This window comes from Lissotriton helveticus, chromosome 3_1, assembly GCF_964261635.1.
Source record: "Lissotriton helveticus chromosome 3_1, aLisHel1.1, whole genome shotgun sequence".
NCBI classification, from domain to species: domain Eukaryota; kingdom Metazoa; phylum Chordata; class Amphibia; order Caudata; family Salamandridae; genus Lissotriton; species Lissotriton helveticus.
This window is the reverse complement of record NC_136061.1, coordinates 1,237,750,546-1,237,768,660: the sequence shown is the minus strand read 5'-3', so window position 1 is coordinate 1,237,768,660 and position 18,115 is coordinate 1,237,750,546. Positions and strand designations below refer to the sequence as shown.

Here is an 18,115-nt window from a genome sequence, read left to right as displayed (position 1 = left end):
ATACGCACTGGTTTCAGCCATCTCAGCCTAGCCCTCTTATAAGCCATACAGCCAAACAAGAAATGGGGTAACGATTCTGATTTACACGGACAACAAGGGCAAGTGCTATTTAAGGCCCTTGATCCTTTCCATCTTTCTGTAAATTTATTGAGGGGTAATATCCCATACCTCATTTTTAGGAAGACCGATCTATCTCTTGGTATTCTAATGAAGTTATGGTATGTTATAAAAACTTTTATATCGCGCTCTACTACTAACAAGTATCCTGGCGCGGTGAGTGAAGGTTATATGGAAGACAGAGAGACAGACGGGTTATAGAGTAAGGTTGAACAGATGAGTTTTCAGCCCCTTCTTGAAAGCAGAGATTGTCGGGGTAACTCTCGGGTGCAATGGAAGCGCATTCCAGGCCCTAGCGGTCCTGACAGAGATAGACTGGCCTCCCAGTCTAGAATACTTAAATCTAGGCAGAGTCATTTGGCTCAAGTTAGCTGAGCGTAGAGCGCGACTCGGAACATACATAACAAACCTTTTACGCAAATACACAGGTCCTAATTGGTGGGTTGCTCGAAAAGCAAGAACCAAGGATTTGAACAAAATCCGGTGAGCGACCGGAAGCCAATGGAGACTGCGTAGATGGGACCGCACACTAGTTCTCCTGGTAAACTTAAACAGGAGACGCACTGCTGCGTTTTGAATGACCTGAAGCCGTTGGATTAGATAGGCAGGTAAGCCACTAAACAGGGCATTGGCGTAATCCAGTCTGGCAAGTATGAGAGCGCGCAATACAGTCTCTTTGGCTTCTCTCGGCAGTAAAGGAAAGAACATTTTCAAGGCTTTGAGGGTAGCAAAGCAGATGCCCGTCAATTTTTTTTATATGGTCCTCAAACTTAAGGACCTGCCCAAACCAGACCCCCAAGTTCTTGGCCGGACCCCCCATTGATTTGGGGCAGGGCAGGTCAGCTGGCAATAAGAGGTCTCTAAAGTTGTCAGGGAAGGAACCATAAAAGAGGACCTCGGACTTGTCTTCGTTGCACTTGAGCTGAGCAAGTGCTAACCAACGGAAGACCGATGATGAACAAGACCGCACCGACGATGCATCTGCATTGTCCTTTGACAAAGTGAACAGCAGTTGGGTGTCATCAGCGTAGGCCATTATTGTGGCCCCCAACTGTTCCGCCAGATGGATTAGGGGGGGGGTCATGTACACATTAAAGAGCAGGGGACTCAAGGTGGACCCTTGTGGGACTCCAGTAGTGAGCTTCTTTGGCAGGGACGCGTGGGGAGGCATCCACACCTGTTGCGTCCTATTGGCCAGGAATGATGTCAGCCAATCAAGAGCAAGCCCGGAGATACCCACGGCCGCCAGTCTGGCGAGAAGTAAGGGATGGGGCATCGTATCGAAGGCGGCAGAGAGGTCTAGCAAAATAAGGACCGCTCTGCCACCCCCGTCAAGACAATCCCGAATAGCCTCAGACATCTCCACCAGCACCGTTTCAGTGCTGTAAGCAGCCCTGAACCCTGATTGTGCCGGGTGGAGGGCCTGAGAGGATTCAATGAAATTGTCCAACTGTCTGAAGGCAGTTTTTTCACAAACCTTCGCCAGAGCTGGTAACATTGAAATAGGCCGATAGCTGGAGGAGGCGGTAGGATCCAGCCCCACCTTTTTTAAAAGCGGTAAGAGTTTAGCCTGCTTCCGACAGAGCGGAACGATGGCAAAGGAGAAGGAGAGATTGACAATCTGTGTCCATTGTTTAAGTTGGGCCATGGTTAAGACCTCACCTAAATGAATGGCCTCAGTGGAGTCACACATATCGACATGAATATTAAAATCCCCCAAAAGGAGGTATCTTGCGATTCTTAAAGCCCGCGGGACTATGACCTCCTCCAGCTCCCCAACAAAGTTACCCACATAGCCCGGAGGACGATATAGGAGTGTACCTCCCAAGGTGAAATGGGGATTAAACACCAAGGCAAAATGGAGCAACTCAGCATCCCCCAAAGCATCTTGGGGCTCACTCGAAAAGACCCATTGGTCCCTATAGATCACGGCAACACCGCCCCCTCTGCCCGACGGGCGGTCTGCCCTTGTGATCTTAAAACAAACGGGGGATTGCTAGCTCCACAACCGGGGCACATGAATCATTTAGCCAGGATTCAGTAATAAAAAAAAGATCAAACTGGTTCTCAGCCAGAATTTCGAACACATCAGCGGCGTGCTTCACCAATGACCTAGCGTTAATTAACCCGCCCTAATCAACATAGGGTTAATGCTCGCCTGTTCAGGGAGGCTCCGTGTGTTATGGAAACCGAAATTACACGAGGGGCATATACGCTAAAGACTGTCTGTCACCATCCAGGAGTGTCCCTCATCACATCTATGGACATTCAATGCAACCAGGTCCTCCGGAGAATACCTTAGCAGAGTGGTATGTTGAATCTGCTGGACGCAGGCAGGGGATCCGGCCCTAGGCCCGTCCGGGACACGGACGGGCACAGACGGGCCCTCCTTTGGCGCTCAGACGGCGCGCCCGCTGCGCACTCGCCTAATCATAACGTTAAATAGGGTCGGCCGAGCAGAACACTAGAGCGCCAACCCAGAGTGCAATGCGGTCCCGCCTAACTTCTGGGTACCGCTGGGGTCGAGCGCTAAGACCGGCACGATCGGACTAAGCAAATGAATGGCAATAATTATAAATAGCGCAGGTGCAAATACGCAATATGTACAAAGAAGCTAATGGATACCCCACTGAGGGTGAAGGGCGGAATTGGGCTCTCAATACAAGCGTAGGTACAATTTTAAAATACAAACAAAAGTACGCTATAAAATGATCTGATGCGATAGTTAAAATAAGCAGAGCGCAATTTTAAAAAGGTCAGCAGTGGCAAGGCAAATGGACAACACAACACTCACACAGTCCAAAAACGGTTCCAACTTCCTAGTAGGCTTATGATCTAAGAACCGGATGGTCAGTGATCCCCATTTCTGGTTCTTCTGCTCCATCGCGTCTACCCAATCCCAATAGATTTTTTTTATTGCTTGTTTAGGCGGGGGCTTCTGAGAGATCCAGAATTCAGCCAATCCCAATTATATAACCATTTGTCTCAGTTTATTTACCCACTGTATTTTATTCGCACTATTCAAAGCAATACGTTCATCCATAACCAGGGCATAATTTGCTAGTTCTGGGGTCCTCCTCAGGCGCACCCAAAACAGTAGGGGGCGAAGATTAACTATTTCAAGGATAGAACGTTTGCCCATTTCATGGAAAAGGGGTTTAAGCGGAGTTGAGGTAGGGAGGGAGACTAAGTCCCTTATAAATGTATTCTCTGCTCTTACCAATTCTGGGATATTTTCACATCCCCACAATTCCGCCCCATAGGTCGCAGAGGGCAGCGCCCCCCCTTCATAGACTGCAAGAGCCGGGGCGATTAGTCTACTCACTGACTTCCGCTGTCTCCTTAGAATAGCGCCTGCGACTCTCTTGAGGTTTAGCAGCATCTTCGCCACATGGGAATCCCACTTCATTCTGCTATTAATTCTGATCCCCAGGTAGTCAAAATCCTCAACCACCTCAAGAGATGACCCATTAAGAGTGATGTTAAGTTTCTTTGATTTTTTGGAGCGGGGCAAAACCATCAGCTTGGTTTTGGTCGTATTAATAGTCAACCCAGGTTCGTGGCAGAACAAACTGAATCTATCCAGTAATTTTTGTAGTCCAATGGGGTTTTGGCCATCAGGAGGGTGTCATCCGCAAAGAGGAGGGTTGGTGTTTTCTCCCCTGCCAGGACTGGGGCATCGGCATTGCACTCCCTCAAATGGTCTGCCACCCCATAAATAAAGAGGGAGAACAATGTCGGGGCCATCACACAGCCCTGGCGTACCCCCCTGTTTACAGACACCCTCCCTGTTAGCTGACCCTGTCTCCCCCATCTAATCCTGGCATAGCTGCCCTCATGGAGTTTGACTATAAACTCCTGGAGGTAACCAGGGAACCCCATGTCCTGCAACACCCTCCAGAGTTTGTCGGGAGGAACCAAGTCGAATGCACTTTTAAGGTCTATAAAGGCCAAATAGAGATTGCCCTTCATAATAGTTACTGTTTTCCAGTATATTGCCCAGAACCTAAAAAACTGGTCCATTGTACCCACCTTTTTACGAAACCCTGCCTGGAAGTGGGATAGTATATTCCCCTCCTCTAACCATCTATCCATCCTGCATAGCATCGATTAAACTAATCGGTCTGTAGTTGGCAGGGTCCTCCCTGTCACCTTTCTTGTGTATGGTGACCACTTCCGCACCCTTCCAGGAGTCGGGTACAGAATGACCGTTGAGAATTAGATTCATAAGGGGGGCAATAAAATCCGACCATAACTTGGGATCATATATATATAAATCACCCGGTAGCCCATCCGGGCCTGCCGCTTTTGCGGGGATTATGTTCCTAATAGCATCATGAACTTCCCGGGATGTAAATGGTTCTACGGGTGCAGACCCCTCAATACTATGATTAACTTGAGCCCTACCAAAAGGGCCTGCCTCATCTTCACCACAATACAAGTTTGTGAAATGTGAGTGCCATTGCTGTTCAGTTAATTTGTATTCATTAATGCTTTATGTGAAATAAATTGTACAATTTTTATACGGATTTAGCTTATGGTTAATTTTCTTTTTTTTTATATATATTTACACTATTTCTTGAAATGTGGTTGCTAACTATTTGGCATTTTGAGTTATGAGGGGGTACACACAATAGGCTTTTCCCTTAGAGAAACATTGGGGCTTCTCCTTTCTGATCATATATTACTCCTTGTCCCAGATTGGACCTATAAGGAGACCTCCCTTCTTTTTGATAATTGTTAATCCCGCCAGATGGTAGCCTCCTCCGTAAATGGGTCCAATCGAAGGGGTAAGTGAAATCTCTGATCTCCCAGTTATCAAGCTCAGGCATGAGATCTGTGCTGGATCTTAAGGCTCTAGCCGGCTCTGGAAGGGACTCATTTGGCTTATTCACCGGTGTCCGGCCAGATACATCTGTTCTGCCTACCTACCAAGAGCAAACCCCCAAATCACTTGAATCTCCATCGAATCCCGATTTTGCCAGTGAAGGGAGGATACTGCTGGGAATCAACTGCCAAAGGGTTCCTTGAACACTAAAGAGCCATCACTCTCTCTAATCCTGCAGGCATTGCAGGAGGAAAGGTTGGAGGCGCAAGATCACTATGCGCAGGCTAGGGCAGACCACTTCAGTATCCCGCAGGCCTTAATCGAGGTGACCAGCATTGTGGAGGTAATAACGAGAGACATTGCAGAGCTGCAAACACAGGTTGCTGAAACTGAAGAGACTACCACTGCAATCACTAGAATTGTATAAACCCATGACAAGCAGATACTAGCCATGTAAACTAAAATAGAGGATTTGTAGAACCGGGAACGGTGCAACATCTTGATGCTGTTTGGGGTCCCTGAAGGCAAGGAGGGCAGTGTCCCCGGGCCTATGTGGTCCAGTTATTACAAAGGGCCTTCTCAGAACTGTCGGACTGTGACTGGGGTTGTCAAATCCAGCGAGCACATAGACTGCCTATAATTTTGCATTAGCCAAACTCTTGCTATTCCAGACCTTGCCTGTTTTTGTTTTTGGGTAACTTCTTAAGGCATGCAATATCTATTAAAGCTTGTCCCGGTACCCCAGTAGCAGTTAATTTCCTCTTTATTTATGTTAGATCAGACCTATGCAGAGCCTCCATGGACAGACGCTGGAAGTTGAGACAACTTATCAATCCACTAAAGGCGGAAGGTGCTCAGGTTTTTTTGCAAGAGCCGGCCTTAGAAGCCTAAGACAATAAGCAGCTTAGCCTTGAAATGAGGCTAATTGACACAGTGATGCTTGTTTTCTCTTTTTTTACTTTGATCTTGGGATGGCTGTACCTCGCTTCTCTACTGGGCACCTTGGTGGCGGGTGATGGGTGGACGGAGGGCTGGGCTGCTCTGGGTGTGCTGCCGACTGATAGCTGCCAAATCAAACGGCAGCATATAAGGAGGAGGATTCCTTCTTCACAATACTGGGGGGACATGGGGGGAGGGGGGTAAGAAGGTAACGGGGATGGGGTGGGGTTACAGATGAAAAGGTCAAAAAGGGCACACTCAAGTGGGGAAGGAGGGTGGCAGGGAGCAGGACTAGGGAACATAAAGATGGCTTGAGGATCGATAATAGGTCCACTCTTAAAATACACTGCAGCAGTACAGCTCATCAAGTCCTATGGCACTGATCAGATGTATGGCCTGGAATGTGTCAGGCCTTAACAGTGGAGTTAAGCGCCAATTAGTTCGGGAGGGGAAACATCATTTACCACGAACGCATTACCACGCGTTACGTTTACAACGGGTCACTTACCACGCAAACGTCTTTTCACCGCGGGTGCATTCCACGAACGTTTTTACAACGCAAGCTTCATTGCTTCCAGTCTTCGTTCCTTCGCTTCGTCCTGCGTGTATATCATTAGGAGAAAGGGACAATAAAAAGGGGGGGTTGGGGGGGTCTCCCCCCCTAAAAAAAAAGCGGAATAAAAAAAAAAAGAAAACTTTAGAAAAAAAACGCTATTCAGTGCAAATTGAGAGAAAGGAAAGAACCTCAACAACGACGTGGCGTGTACGTCAAAATAGAAGTCCTATCTCTATTTTGAAAGACGTGTTTTGACGCTGGTTATCGTAACGTAAATATGGCGGAGTACAGTCTTGCGTGCTCAAATGCTGCGTGGTAAAGACACATGCGTAGTAAAATACGCGTGGTAAAGCCATGCGTGGTACAGGTAAGCGTTGTATTATCATATATTCGTTCGGGAGGAGCTGAAAGTGCATAGACCCCATATTGTTCTACTTGCAGAGTCGCATTTAGCCTATAAAGATTGAGGCTTGCTCAAGCACCTTAGGTACCAAATAATTAGTTTCACATCCCAGAGCGCTTCTATAAGGGGTACTGCTATACTGGTAAGAAAGGCATTTGACCACAGAGTTCTTAAAACCTCAGCTGACCAATGCGGGAGATGGACACTGGCACAATTGGAAATTAAGGGTACGAAGTACGTGTTCTGCGCAATATATGTCCCCAATGCAGATGAGCCTGTTGTCTTTGACTTTATTAGCTTGGAGTTACTAGACTGACAATGGGAGCGACTAATTATGGGTAATTTTAACTGTAGTGAAATATGCCATCGGCTCCAGAAACCGTGCGACCACCCCTAGAATGGGGAAGGTGAAAGCTTCAATCCTTGAACTGTGGCGGCTGCACTCCTTAAAGGAAGCTTGGCGCTCACTCTATCCAGTTGCTCCGGGGTATACTTACTACTCTGCTTCACATAGACTGTATTCTAGAATAGATATGGCTTGGGTTCTGACAATATACTGTCAACAGCTGACATGGAAGAATGTCCAAGGATCGCATCTGATCTTTTCAGGCTTGGGCTGGGCTTAAAACACTTCAGCCTTTTTTAATTTCCGCGCTACTTACTCGCTGATGGTGACTATTTAGCCTTTATTTATTTCATTAGAGACTACAAAATAAAAATACATGAAAAAAGTTTTTCAGAACAGTTAATTTCGAGAAACTTATGTCAGACTGTTGACTGTTAACTGCCCTATGAACTATTACCCTGAAAGTGCTTTAAAACCAACAAGACTCATTTATTTCTTCTTACTGGCCTTCAATCTGTATGAGCATTGTAATGCAATAGGTTTCCCATTTGCCAGAGTTTGAGCTATTGGCATTATAAATGACAATGCCTTTTATTTATGTCTTTTGAAAACCTGAAAGCGGTGCGTAAACACGCACTTTGTACTTCTAGTCCTTGCTTACGAGAAGTAAGGCTGGCAGTAACTGCGCCTCTTTTACTGCCAGGCTTGCTTCTCGTAAGCAAGGAGTATAAGTACAAAGTGTGTGTTTACGCAACTCTTGCACATAAATAAAAGGCATTGTCATTTACAATTCCAATAGCTCAAACTCTGGCAAATGGGAGACCTATTGAATTGCAAATGCTTGTTTATTTATGCACTCTCGGTCGCTCTGTCAGCTGCCCGGACTAGAAAGGAACTTTGCCAAAGCACAACAAAACCCTTCTGTACACTGTCTCACACCCGGCCAGGCATCCTTACTAGGGTGAGGAACAGGCACTGTGACAATGGCTGCGGCCGAGTAGCCTTACCCGGGTATCCTGTAGCAGCATATGTCCCGTGTCACCCCTGCCCTCCGTGTGTTCAGGTCAGGTGCCGCAAAACAGTCGGCTTTGGATTACGGTAGTTTTGTTTATCTGAGAGTTCTGGCAATATTTCACTGATGCCAACTAGTGTAAAACGCAGCTGTACAGCTTTTCACTACACTGTGACCCAGAGACCACGTTACTCCCAGTGAAACTCTCTAATTTTTTCACATTCCATTGCTGTTGCACTCTGGGAAATCTAGCAGTCTACACAAGACTCCGTGACCGCGAAATTCAGTTTGCACTGTCGGACGTGTATTTTATGTGTTGCCATCCTCCCCCTACTGGATCTTCCGGAATCAAAATTGGCAGCTTTTAGAGAATGGTCTGTTTCTGTAGCCGCGCCATGTAGCTGGTGCATAAGTGTTCAATAAATTAATTTAATGTAACAGATGTATTTGATAGTGTGGCAGCTCCTTAACGTTATCAGTGTGTTTCACTCACTCGTTTTGTGTGGTTAATAACGTTTGCCCTTTTTTGTTGTCTTTCCTGCTCGATTCATGCTTATTTCTATATTGAGGTAGATTTACTCGCAGATATGTCTTTGGCTGCTTTTGAGCACACTTCATTGTGAAATTGTTAACTACTTCACTTTGCTGAATTTTCTTTGTGTTATACCTACTCTTCTGAGATAATCCCATCGACCCTTAACTAAAGGCTTTGATTGTATCGCCATCGCTCTGCACCATAGACCCATCACCTATTGAATTAATTTACTACCACAGGTTACACCACCTCCCTAATCCCGGATGCCACTACACTCTAATTGGTCATGCAGGTACCTAGAATTAATGCCGCATAGAGGGTACCACATTTCCTCTCATAATACCACTACAAATATTCAGGTTTGCCATTACATGAACAGAACTGTTTTATGGGTTTCACACCTCTTCCCGACGTTTCCCACAGAGGTCTTACTACAACCACACACCATTGCAGGGAAACCCACAGATCCACCTATAATTGCTCTTGACATTGAGTGGTACGTTGCCATAGTAGTGGCTTTGACCTTTACAAATGCTAAATAGCCTCACATTTGTTTTACTGCAATATTATTCTGCTACTATTGATAGTGTAACATTTTAAATAAACTTTCAAACTCCATTTCTCTATCACACACATTGTGTCAGACTCCGTTAACGGAAATAGTTTAGGTGTTCTACTGTGCAATGGGTATTTGGGTGTTTGTTCTGTGAAAATCACCATATCATTCTAAGTCTTGGTTAACTCACTAATACTTTCAGATGTTTGGTTGTGGTGTTGATGGTAAACCGTGCGATTTTTTTTTTGTGTGCCCTCCAGGAAGCAAGCATGAGGGGAACAATGCAGGTCATTCACCATATGCGAGTGGCAATGGGAGCCCCACGAACACTCCACCACAGACTCCAAACATAAACAGGTGAGATTTATCATGTAGTTGGGAGCAGCTATGATGAGAGCTGTGATAACTTTACCTGCTTTACTAATACAATCCTTTGCCAGTAATATTCTTAACTTCATAACTTTGCTGGGATCATTTCAGCCCACTTGATTCATAGTTGGGCCTTCGGGTAAACGAAAGCTCTAAGCAGTGTTTGTATTTTCAGCCGGACTCTCCCAAGCAAATGCTGACTGCCTGCTAAATTATTATGTATTGGCTCTGATAAAGCAATTCATCCTGGTGATGAGGGCTTTTGATGTTGACAGACTCCAGCGCCCATACCCACATTACATAAGGTAGTACTGATAGTTCCAACCCTAAATTAGGGTTTGGAATGTAAAGTTGCACTAATATATATCATGAGTGAAGCACTGTACGGTTTTAGCTCCTTTCCATCATTAGTCTATGCGCTGCCTGCATTGTGCCAGTCACACACTAGTTGTATTACCATGTGGGATGGGATGTAAGGTACGGGTTCCAACACATCTCTGTGTTTAAGGAAGACCCTGGAATCTGCAACATAACATCGCCTCTGGCACATCTGTGAGTACAAAATTTAGATATGTAAGAAATTGGTCTCCTTTAATTTAAATTGGACAATTTTGTTAATGTGCCCTAGTTTGTGTTAGATGTAAATGTTTGGTTTATTTTTATGAGATTAACTGCTCACCTAAGTATTTCAACACTTTGGACTTGACCTGGAAATATCGCAAAGGACGACCTAATGAGCAGCCCTTTTATCAATATCAATGAATGTTTTGCCAATGTGCAAATTCTGCTTTCTTGCCGTTCCTCTTCACTCTTACCATCCCTGCGTATACACCTACTGCAAGGAGACAACAATTTCCTTTAGCGTCCGTGCTGCTTTCTTTAACTCTGCAGCGGGGCGTTGACTATCTACAGTCCCTTTTTAGGGCTCACGAAGCGAGAGAGCCCTTTTGTAGGGGGTTTCAAAATGTACCTAGAAATTGCACATGCTCGTGCATGTGCTTTTTCTTTTGTGCTACGGGATGGGCTTGTGCGTGCGTGTATTTCACAAACAGAGCACGCAATAGGACAAAGGCGGGCGCATTGCTCCGGCCATGGCCTATTGGTGTCTGTTACGAGCACCAGCCGTCATGTGGTTTCAGTTATCGTGCCCAGACACGGGCGCAATAATTGAAGCCACATTCATCCCTGTGGCGCGCGCGCACCACTCCCGGGTTCTTCTTTTTTGGATCCATTTCACGGTGAAGCAAGTAAATGAAAGAACTGCTGATGTCTTGTTTAACGACCTGGGTTCCAGGCAAAAGCTCGAAATGAACAGTTAACTCCGTTTCCATTTATAAGAAGTGAATAGTTTTCCCAACACAACATTGCGCCGCCAGCTTATTTTATATTGCGCTTACTAGTCGTCCAAGCGCTTTTCGGCGATTAGCATGTTATTCCGGAACACAAAGCGATTAGAGGTGGAGTAGTATAGGGAAATACTCTGCAGCCACGGGGGCCTGTGTTAGTCCCCTGTCTGCAGCTCGTTGTCATATGACTTTGACAAAATATGCACATAAAAAAATGTGAACAGGGTATATTAGCGAAGTATACCTAGCAGTGGCTGAAACTGTCGACTAATGCACCCTCTCCTATCACTGCCCTATAGCCTTTCCGGTTTTTGTGTTCTTACATCTGCTCACCCTAGACATGCTCGGAGGCCTGGGATACGCACATGCGAGGGAGAGACCCTAGAGGACGAGGCTAGTCCAGCTGAGGGATGAACCTGGCAGCAGTGCAGTGCAGCCCCGCCTTAATTGCCTCATTTTAGTGCCCACAAAAAGTTCAGCAAGGCGCTGGCAGCAGGCCCTGCTCCTGCAAGAGGCACAGGAACGCCCCGGATAGATCTGCCTTGTGGCAGCCACAGTCTCGAGACCCCCTCCCTCCCCCCTCCCGCGCAGTGACCTGAAACTAACCTATGCTTCTGCCGCCTGCGCACCCGGAGCTATTTTTAGGCCCTTCTAATGTTTTCTTGGTTGTGTTCCTTTATGCTGACCATTTCTAAGTATCTCCTCTTTTATTTATTTATTTATTTATTTTGAAAGTTTTATATAGCGCGAACAAGATCTTTGCAGATATCAGAGCGCTTTACACAGAAGGGGTACATTAGGGAACATAGTCAAACCAGTAAATCCGAGGAGCTTACAGTACAAATAAATGAGGGCAAAGCCAATCATGTAAATCAGTAAATCAATAATACAAGAAATGCAAATAAGCAGCGGGGTCAAACAGGTAATACAGTTCGGTGCATAATCGTAAGGAGACCGGATTAATAGTTCAGGTGTATTTTGCCATGAGGATAGCTTTCACTTCTTTCTTAAAGAGTGTAGTGGAAGAGATGAGCCTAGTTTCGGGGGGGAGTGAGTTCCAGATTCTGGGTGCCATTCCTGAGAAGGAGCGTTTATATGTTTTTTTCCTTCCGGAATCTGCGGGGTTTCAGCAGAAGATTGTTTGTGCCTCTAGTGTTTCTAGCGCCGCCAGAGATTGTCAACTTCTGAGGGAGGTAGCCGGGAGAGTTCAGGTGTATCGCCTTGTGAGTCATGCAGGCTATTTTCAGATGTATTCTGGCTTCAAAAGGCAGCCAGTTCAGGGATTTCAGGTCAGGGGAAATATGAGTGCTTTTTTGACCCAGTGATGAGCCTCGCTGCAGCATTTAGAGAGGCTCTTAGGGGTGCAGTAGTAGTTAGAGGGAGTCCGCAGAGGGCGGCGCTGCCATATTCTATTCGAGGGATGACTAGTGCTTGTACTGCGGTTTGGAAGTCATTGGCTGGTAGGAACGGCTTAAGTTTCCTCAGGGTATTTATTTGGAAATTCGCTCCCTTAGTTGCCTTGCTGATGTGTTGCTGCATGTTTAGATTGGTGTCGAGAGTTATGCCTAGAGATTTTGCTGAATCCACTATGGTGGGTTGGACATTGAGTGCCGTTAGGTGTTTGAGCCAACTTTGAGTGGTGGAGATCTTCGCTGGAGGTGAGATTTGAAGGAACTCTGTTTTCAGAGCATTGAGTTTGAGATGATTATCGGCAAGCCAAGATTGGGTGCTTCTGATCGTTGAGTTCAGGAGCAAAATGTCTTTGGGGGATTGTAGTTTGAGATATAGTTGGGTGTCATCGGCGTATATGTGAAAGTGTAAATTGGATGCTTGTAGCAAGGTGGTGAGAGGTTCCATAACTAGGTTGAACAGAGTTGGGGATAGGGAGTATCCTTGGGGGACGCCCAGTGTTACAGGTATTGGCAAAGACATCAGGTTGTTGCTCTTGAATTTCTGCGACCTGTTGTGTAGAAAGGAAGTGAACCACTTGAGAACAGTTCCAGATAAACCCATTCTTGTGCTTAGTAGTTCGAGTAAGTTCTCATGTTTAACGGTGTCGAATGCTGAAGAGAGATCAAGAAGGATGAGGAGGCAGGTGTTGTTTTGATCTAGCATTTGAAGTGCGTCGTCAATTATGTGGGTCATAGCAGTTTCTGTACTGTGTCCTGCTCGGAAGCCTGATTGATGAGGACTGAGGAGATCAAATTGTTCAATGTGTTTAGTCAATTGTAGTTGTACGCATTTTTCCAGCAGTTTGGCGAGAGTGGGGATATTAGTAATGGGACGGTAATTGTTCAGATCAGAGGGGTCGGCTGTAGGTTTCTTTAGTAAAGGTGTGACTTGTCCAACTTTGAGGGAGTCAGATATGGTTCCTTATTGAAGGGAGCCGTTGATAATTTTAGTCCAGAGTGGGAGAAGCAAAGGGGCAAAGTCTTTTACAGCGTTAGCCGGAAGGGGGTCTGTGAGGTGATTGGATGGTTTCAAGGTGCTGAGCAGTTTACCAATTTCCTCTTCAGAGTATGTACCAAAGGATGACCATGTAGCATTGTTTTTAGGTTCAATGGGTGCTATGCAGTGGGGTTTGGAGTAGAGGCTTGCGTCAGTGAGGAGATCGCTCTTTATGTTGTCAGTTTTTTGGATAAAGAAAGCGGAAAAGTCTTCACAGGAGGGAGCTTCGCGCACAGTGCTGAGTGGTTGGGGTTGTTCCTTGGATTGTGTTTTGATTAGCTCAAACAGTTTTCTCGGACTTTTTTTGCTTTGTCGAGCTGGAGGCTGAAGAAGTCTAGTTTTGAACGTTTTATTTTCCTGAAATAAGCGTTTCTCTTTTTCTTCAGAGTTTTTAGGTGCAGTGCAGAGGGAGCTGATCTCCAGGTGCGTTCTGCCAGTCGCATGTCTCGTCTATCCTCATTGAGACTTCCGTCATACCATGGGTTGGAGATTTTAGTGGACACTCTTTTTAACTGCAAAGGTGCAGCCTCATTTATTATTGAGGTCATAGCGTTGAGGTAGTGGTCAGTCAGTGATTGAACGTCCTGAGCGCCGGGCGGTGGTATTAGGAGATTGCAGCTGTTAGGAGGCAAAGAGCTTAGGTTGAGTTTTTTCAGGTCTCTTTTCCAGACTTTGGGCTTGGAGGATTGAGCCGGGTTAGATTTAACTTTTACATTGATGAAGAATGTGACAATATGATGATCTGACCAGTCACAGGGTTGGATAGACTCGAGTTGGATAGAGTCCTCTTTGGAGATGATAAGGTCGAGGATAGAGCCTTTCTCGTGGGTCGGGCTGTTGCATATTTGGGTGAGGTCAAGGGCATTGAGGAAACTTTTAAGACTATTTACCACCGCGTCATTGTGATCATTCCAGTGGAGGTTGAAGTCGCCAAGGTATATTTGGGTGAGCTGCCGTCCGGAGTTGGTTGAGATCATATCCATGATTTGTTGGGAAAAGATGAGGTTGTCTCTGGGTGGGTGGTAAATGCTGTGTAGAGAGCATATCGGTTTACCCTCACTGATAATGTCGAGGCAGATGTATTCACAGGATGTTGGGGATGATATGGAGGTGGACTTGCCTTCCAGAACGGATAGGTTGTTCCTGTAGATGCATGAGATTCCACCACCTATTTTGCCTGGCCTGTCAAGTCTAATTATGTGGTAATTGGGTGGAACCAGAATGTCCATTATAGGTGACGAGGCTTCAGTTAGCCATGTTTCAGTCAGAATGATTAGGTCAAGGTCCAGCGATAAGAGGAGATCAGCGATGGCGGCGGAATGTTTCGAGGCCGATCTGCAGTTGAGGAGAGTGCATTTGAGACTGGGTGCGTTGAGGGCGGTAGAGGGTTCTAGAGAGAGAGGGACTTTTCTAAGGTTATTGGGGTTGGAGATTCTGCTGTTTAGTGTGGGGTGTCTAAGGGAGTTTGTGTATCGTGGGAATGGTGAGGTGTGTGGTGGATGTGTGATTTTGGGGGGTTGGGTCATACGCACGGAGGAGAGTGAGTGTGTCGAGGTCAGAAAGAGGGTTGCAGGGGCGACGAGGGCAGTTGTTGCGATTGCTAGCAGGGATTGAAGTCCAGTGTGGGGAGTGTTGAGTGAGAGTCAACCGAAGGTGTGGGGGACATGTTGGGAGGGGAGGTGGAGGTGGGTAAGGGGGTTGCAGGGGCGACTGGGGCGGTGGTTGCGATTACGAGCAGGGATTGAAGTCCGGTGGGTGGAGTGCTGAGTGAGGGGGTCAACCGGTAGTAGTGCAGTCCAGGCCTAAAGTGGGATGGGTGCAGCTTACAGCAAAGAAAAAGAAAAGAAGAAAAATAAAAGAAAGATATATAAAAATAAAAGTAAAAATAATAATAAAAGTATGAAGTAGCAGTCGGTGCAATACAAAAATACAAGGTGAAAAGGGTGCAGCTTAAAACAATGTACAGTCTATAAGTGTAATATTGATGATACCCTGGACCAAAATTCAGGTATGCACAGAGTGAAATGGGAGTGGGTGTAGCTTACAATAAAGAGAAAGAAAAAGAAAGAAATATACAAATATGAGGTAGCAATCGGTGCAATACTTAATAGAAAGTGCAAAGGGTGCAGCTTATAACAATGTACAGTATAGAAGTATAAAACTAATGATATACTGGAACAAATACAGGTGCACACAAAGAGCTAAATGAGTCAGAATGAGACTAGAGAGCAGCTAGAGATATATGAGCTACCTATCGGTGCCTTAAATACAAGTAGAGGTATAATACTGCAATAAAAGGCAGACAATCGCAATAAAAAGGCAGACAATCGCTAGTTGATAATAGTCTAGTTAGGAGAGGCCAGTTCTTAGGGTGTGGTCTTAAATACAAGTAGAGGTAGTATACTGCAATAAAAGGAAGACAATCGCTAGTTGAGAATAGTCTAGTCTGGAGAGGCCAGTTCTTAGGGTGTGGTCATATAGTGAATAAGACTAGACCATGATGGCCGCCAGTGAGAGAGAGAGAGAGACCAGTCTAAAATGGCCGCCAGATTGTAGTGAATACAGAGTTTAGTTTCCCTTTCTACTCTGGGCAGGTCGAGTTAGTCCATCTTCCATGTTGCTTGAAGGGGAGGATAGAGTTCAGCTTCTATGTAGTTAGATGGTGAGGAGAGAGGCTTATCTCTGCTTTGCTAATCCCTGACCGCGTTGGTATGTAGCCTCATGGTCATCTGGTGGGCAGGGGGGCGATTTATGGCTCCAGTTTATGGCCCCAGTTTATGGCCCCAGCCATATTGGCCAATGGAGAGTGAGACGATCGCAAAGCCCGCGAAAATGCGAAGTATACCGATGTCAGTTTGAAATTCCGGGCATAGAGTAATGTAAAAAATGTAAACATGTAAAAAGCCGGCATGAGTGTTTAAAGTGAAAGATTGCGTGCAAAAATCCGGGCAGAACGTGAGAAACCGGCATCAGTATTTAAAATGATATATTTGCGTGCAGTTACCTTCCGAGTCGCCACTGCACGCTGCTCAAATAGTCTTGCACGCAGAGTTCCGGGCAGAGAGTGAAACATCAGCATGAGTATCCAGAATAGAGGACTCTCGTTCAGCCACCCTCCGCGTCGCCATTGAAGCTGCTCAGATCAGGTACCTCAAAACATTACGTAGAGGCTGCCCAAAACACACACAAATAGGGCACACTGGAGCCGCTTCAGATGCCCCGCTCTCACTGATCCACCACTCCAAAAGTCCCGCTCTCAAAGCTTCACTGGGAGGGGCGGGGGAGAAGCCTCCCCTCGGAACGTCCTCCGTCACCCTCGCCGGATCTGATCGGTCCGCTCCAACTCCCATCCACTTGACCCTCGCCCCGGTGAAACCAACGACACTCACCGGTGAGGGGAGGGGGGGGGGGGGGGGCGACCCTCCGGAGCAGAAACACACATTGAAAATGAAATCTGTGTTTTCACATCTGTATTTTGTTAATGATTAGAGGGGTATCCGTTCCAAGCACAGGGCCTGCTGTTTTCGGCGTCTTCCGGAATCTTGAGGTAGAAAAGAGCCCCCCCCAACGATTACTAGAATGGCATTCGGGATCTCCTAGAGCTAAGGTCGGCACTGCTGCTTCACAATGATGGGCCCTGGCAGAGAGACAGGCGAAGCAAGACTCCCCCGGGTGACTTCCTGATAATGGAGCAGGCCAAGGACAAGTTAGGGGATAGAGGAGGGGCGGGTCAGGGATAGGGTACTTAAGGACAGGGGGTCGGGAGTTCAGCCTCTTGCTCACTCCTACGGACAGAGAAAAAATAAGACCCCCACCCACCCAGCATTATCTGGGTCGTAGTGAGGGTTCAGCACGCCACAGTAGGACAGAGTTTGTACTGACAAGGGTAAGGCAGAGAGGTGGGGTGATGGTTGAGTGAGGTGTGGATGTATTCACCCCTTGGGGGGCGGGAGGTTGCAGTGATGGTGGAATCAGGTGTGGGCAAGGCGTTAACTGGGCCAGGTCCTGCCGGTGCTCAACACAGGCAGTTTTAACAGGCATTTGCAATGCAATCGGTCTCGTATTTATGCGAGTTTGACCTATTGGCATTGTAAATGACAATGGCTTTCATTTTTGTTTCAAAAACCAAAACATAAATAAAAGGCAATGTCATTTACAATAAAAATAGGTCAAACTCTCGCAAATGCGAGACCTTTTGCATTGCAAATGCTTGTTTTGTATGCTGTGATCCCCAAAAAAGAGGCCGAGATCTAAAGACAAGCCTCCTTTTTAGATTAAATGTGGAGGGACGAGAGTGCGTCCTGGAAAATAGGGTATGCTTACTACAAAATGGGAGGGATTTAGGGAGCATTAAAAAGAGAGGAACATGCTAATAATCACCCATCCACAAGAGTAAGATCTTTGCTATTCACAAACTACACCTCTAAAGTTACTAACACCCTAAACGGGTAAACTTGCTCCAGCACAGCCTTGGAGGACGTCTAGCATTGCACAAGAGTGCTCACAGATTATGCACCTCACTCCAATAGAAAATAATAGGACTTGGTTTCACAGCCCTTAGGAAATAATATTAAATTGAGTTGACTTTTAATTGTATGTAAAATCATTTTTTGTGTTCAAAGGGATTTTTTTTTTTTACGTTTTGATTTTTATATATAAA

At 46.1% G+C, this 18,115-nt stretch overlaps 1 protein-coding gene across 1 annotated transcript in view; it reads left to right on the top strand.

Moving 5' to 3' along the window:
- Positions 1-18,115, top strand: part of RBM7 (RNA binding motif protein 7) — a 93,701-nt gene that overhangs the window by 50,632 nt on the left and 24,954 nt on the right. The window contains exon 3 of the mRNA XM_078681881.1: positions 9,553-9,649. Coding sequence (XP_078538007.1) covers positions 9,553-9,649 — 97 coding nt within the window. The remainder of the gene's footprint in view (positions 1-9,552; positions 9,650-18,115) is intronic.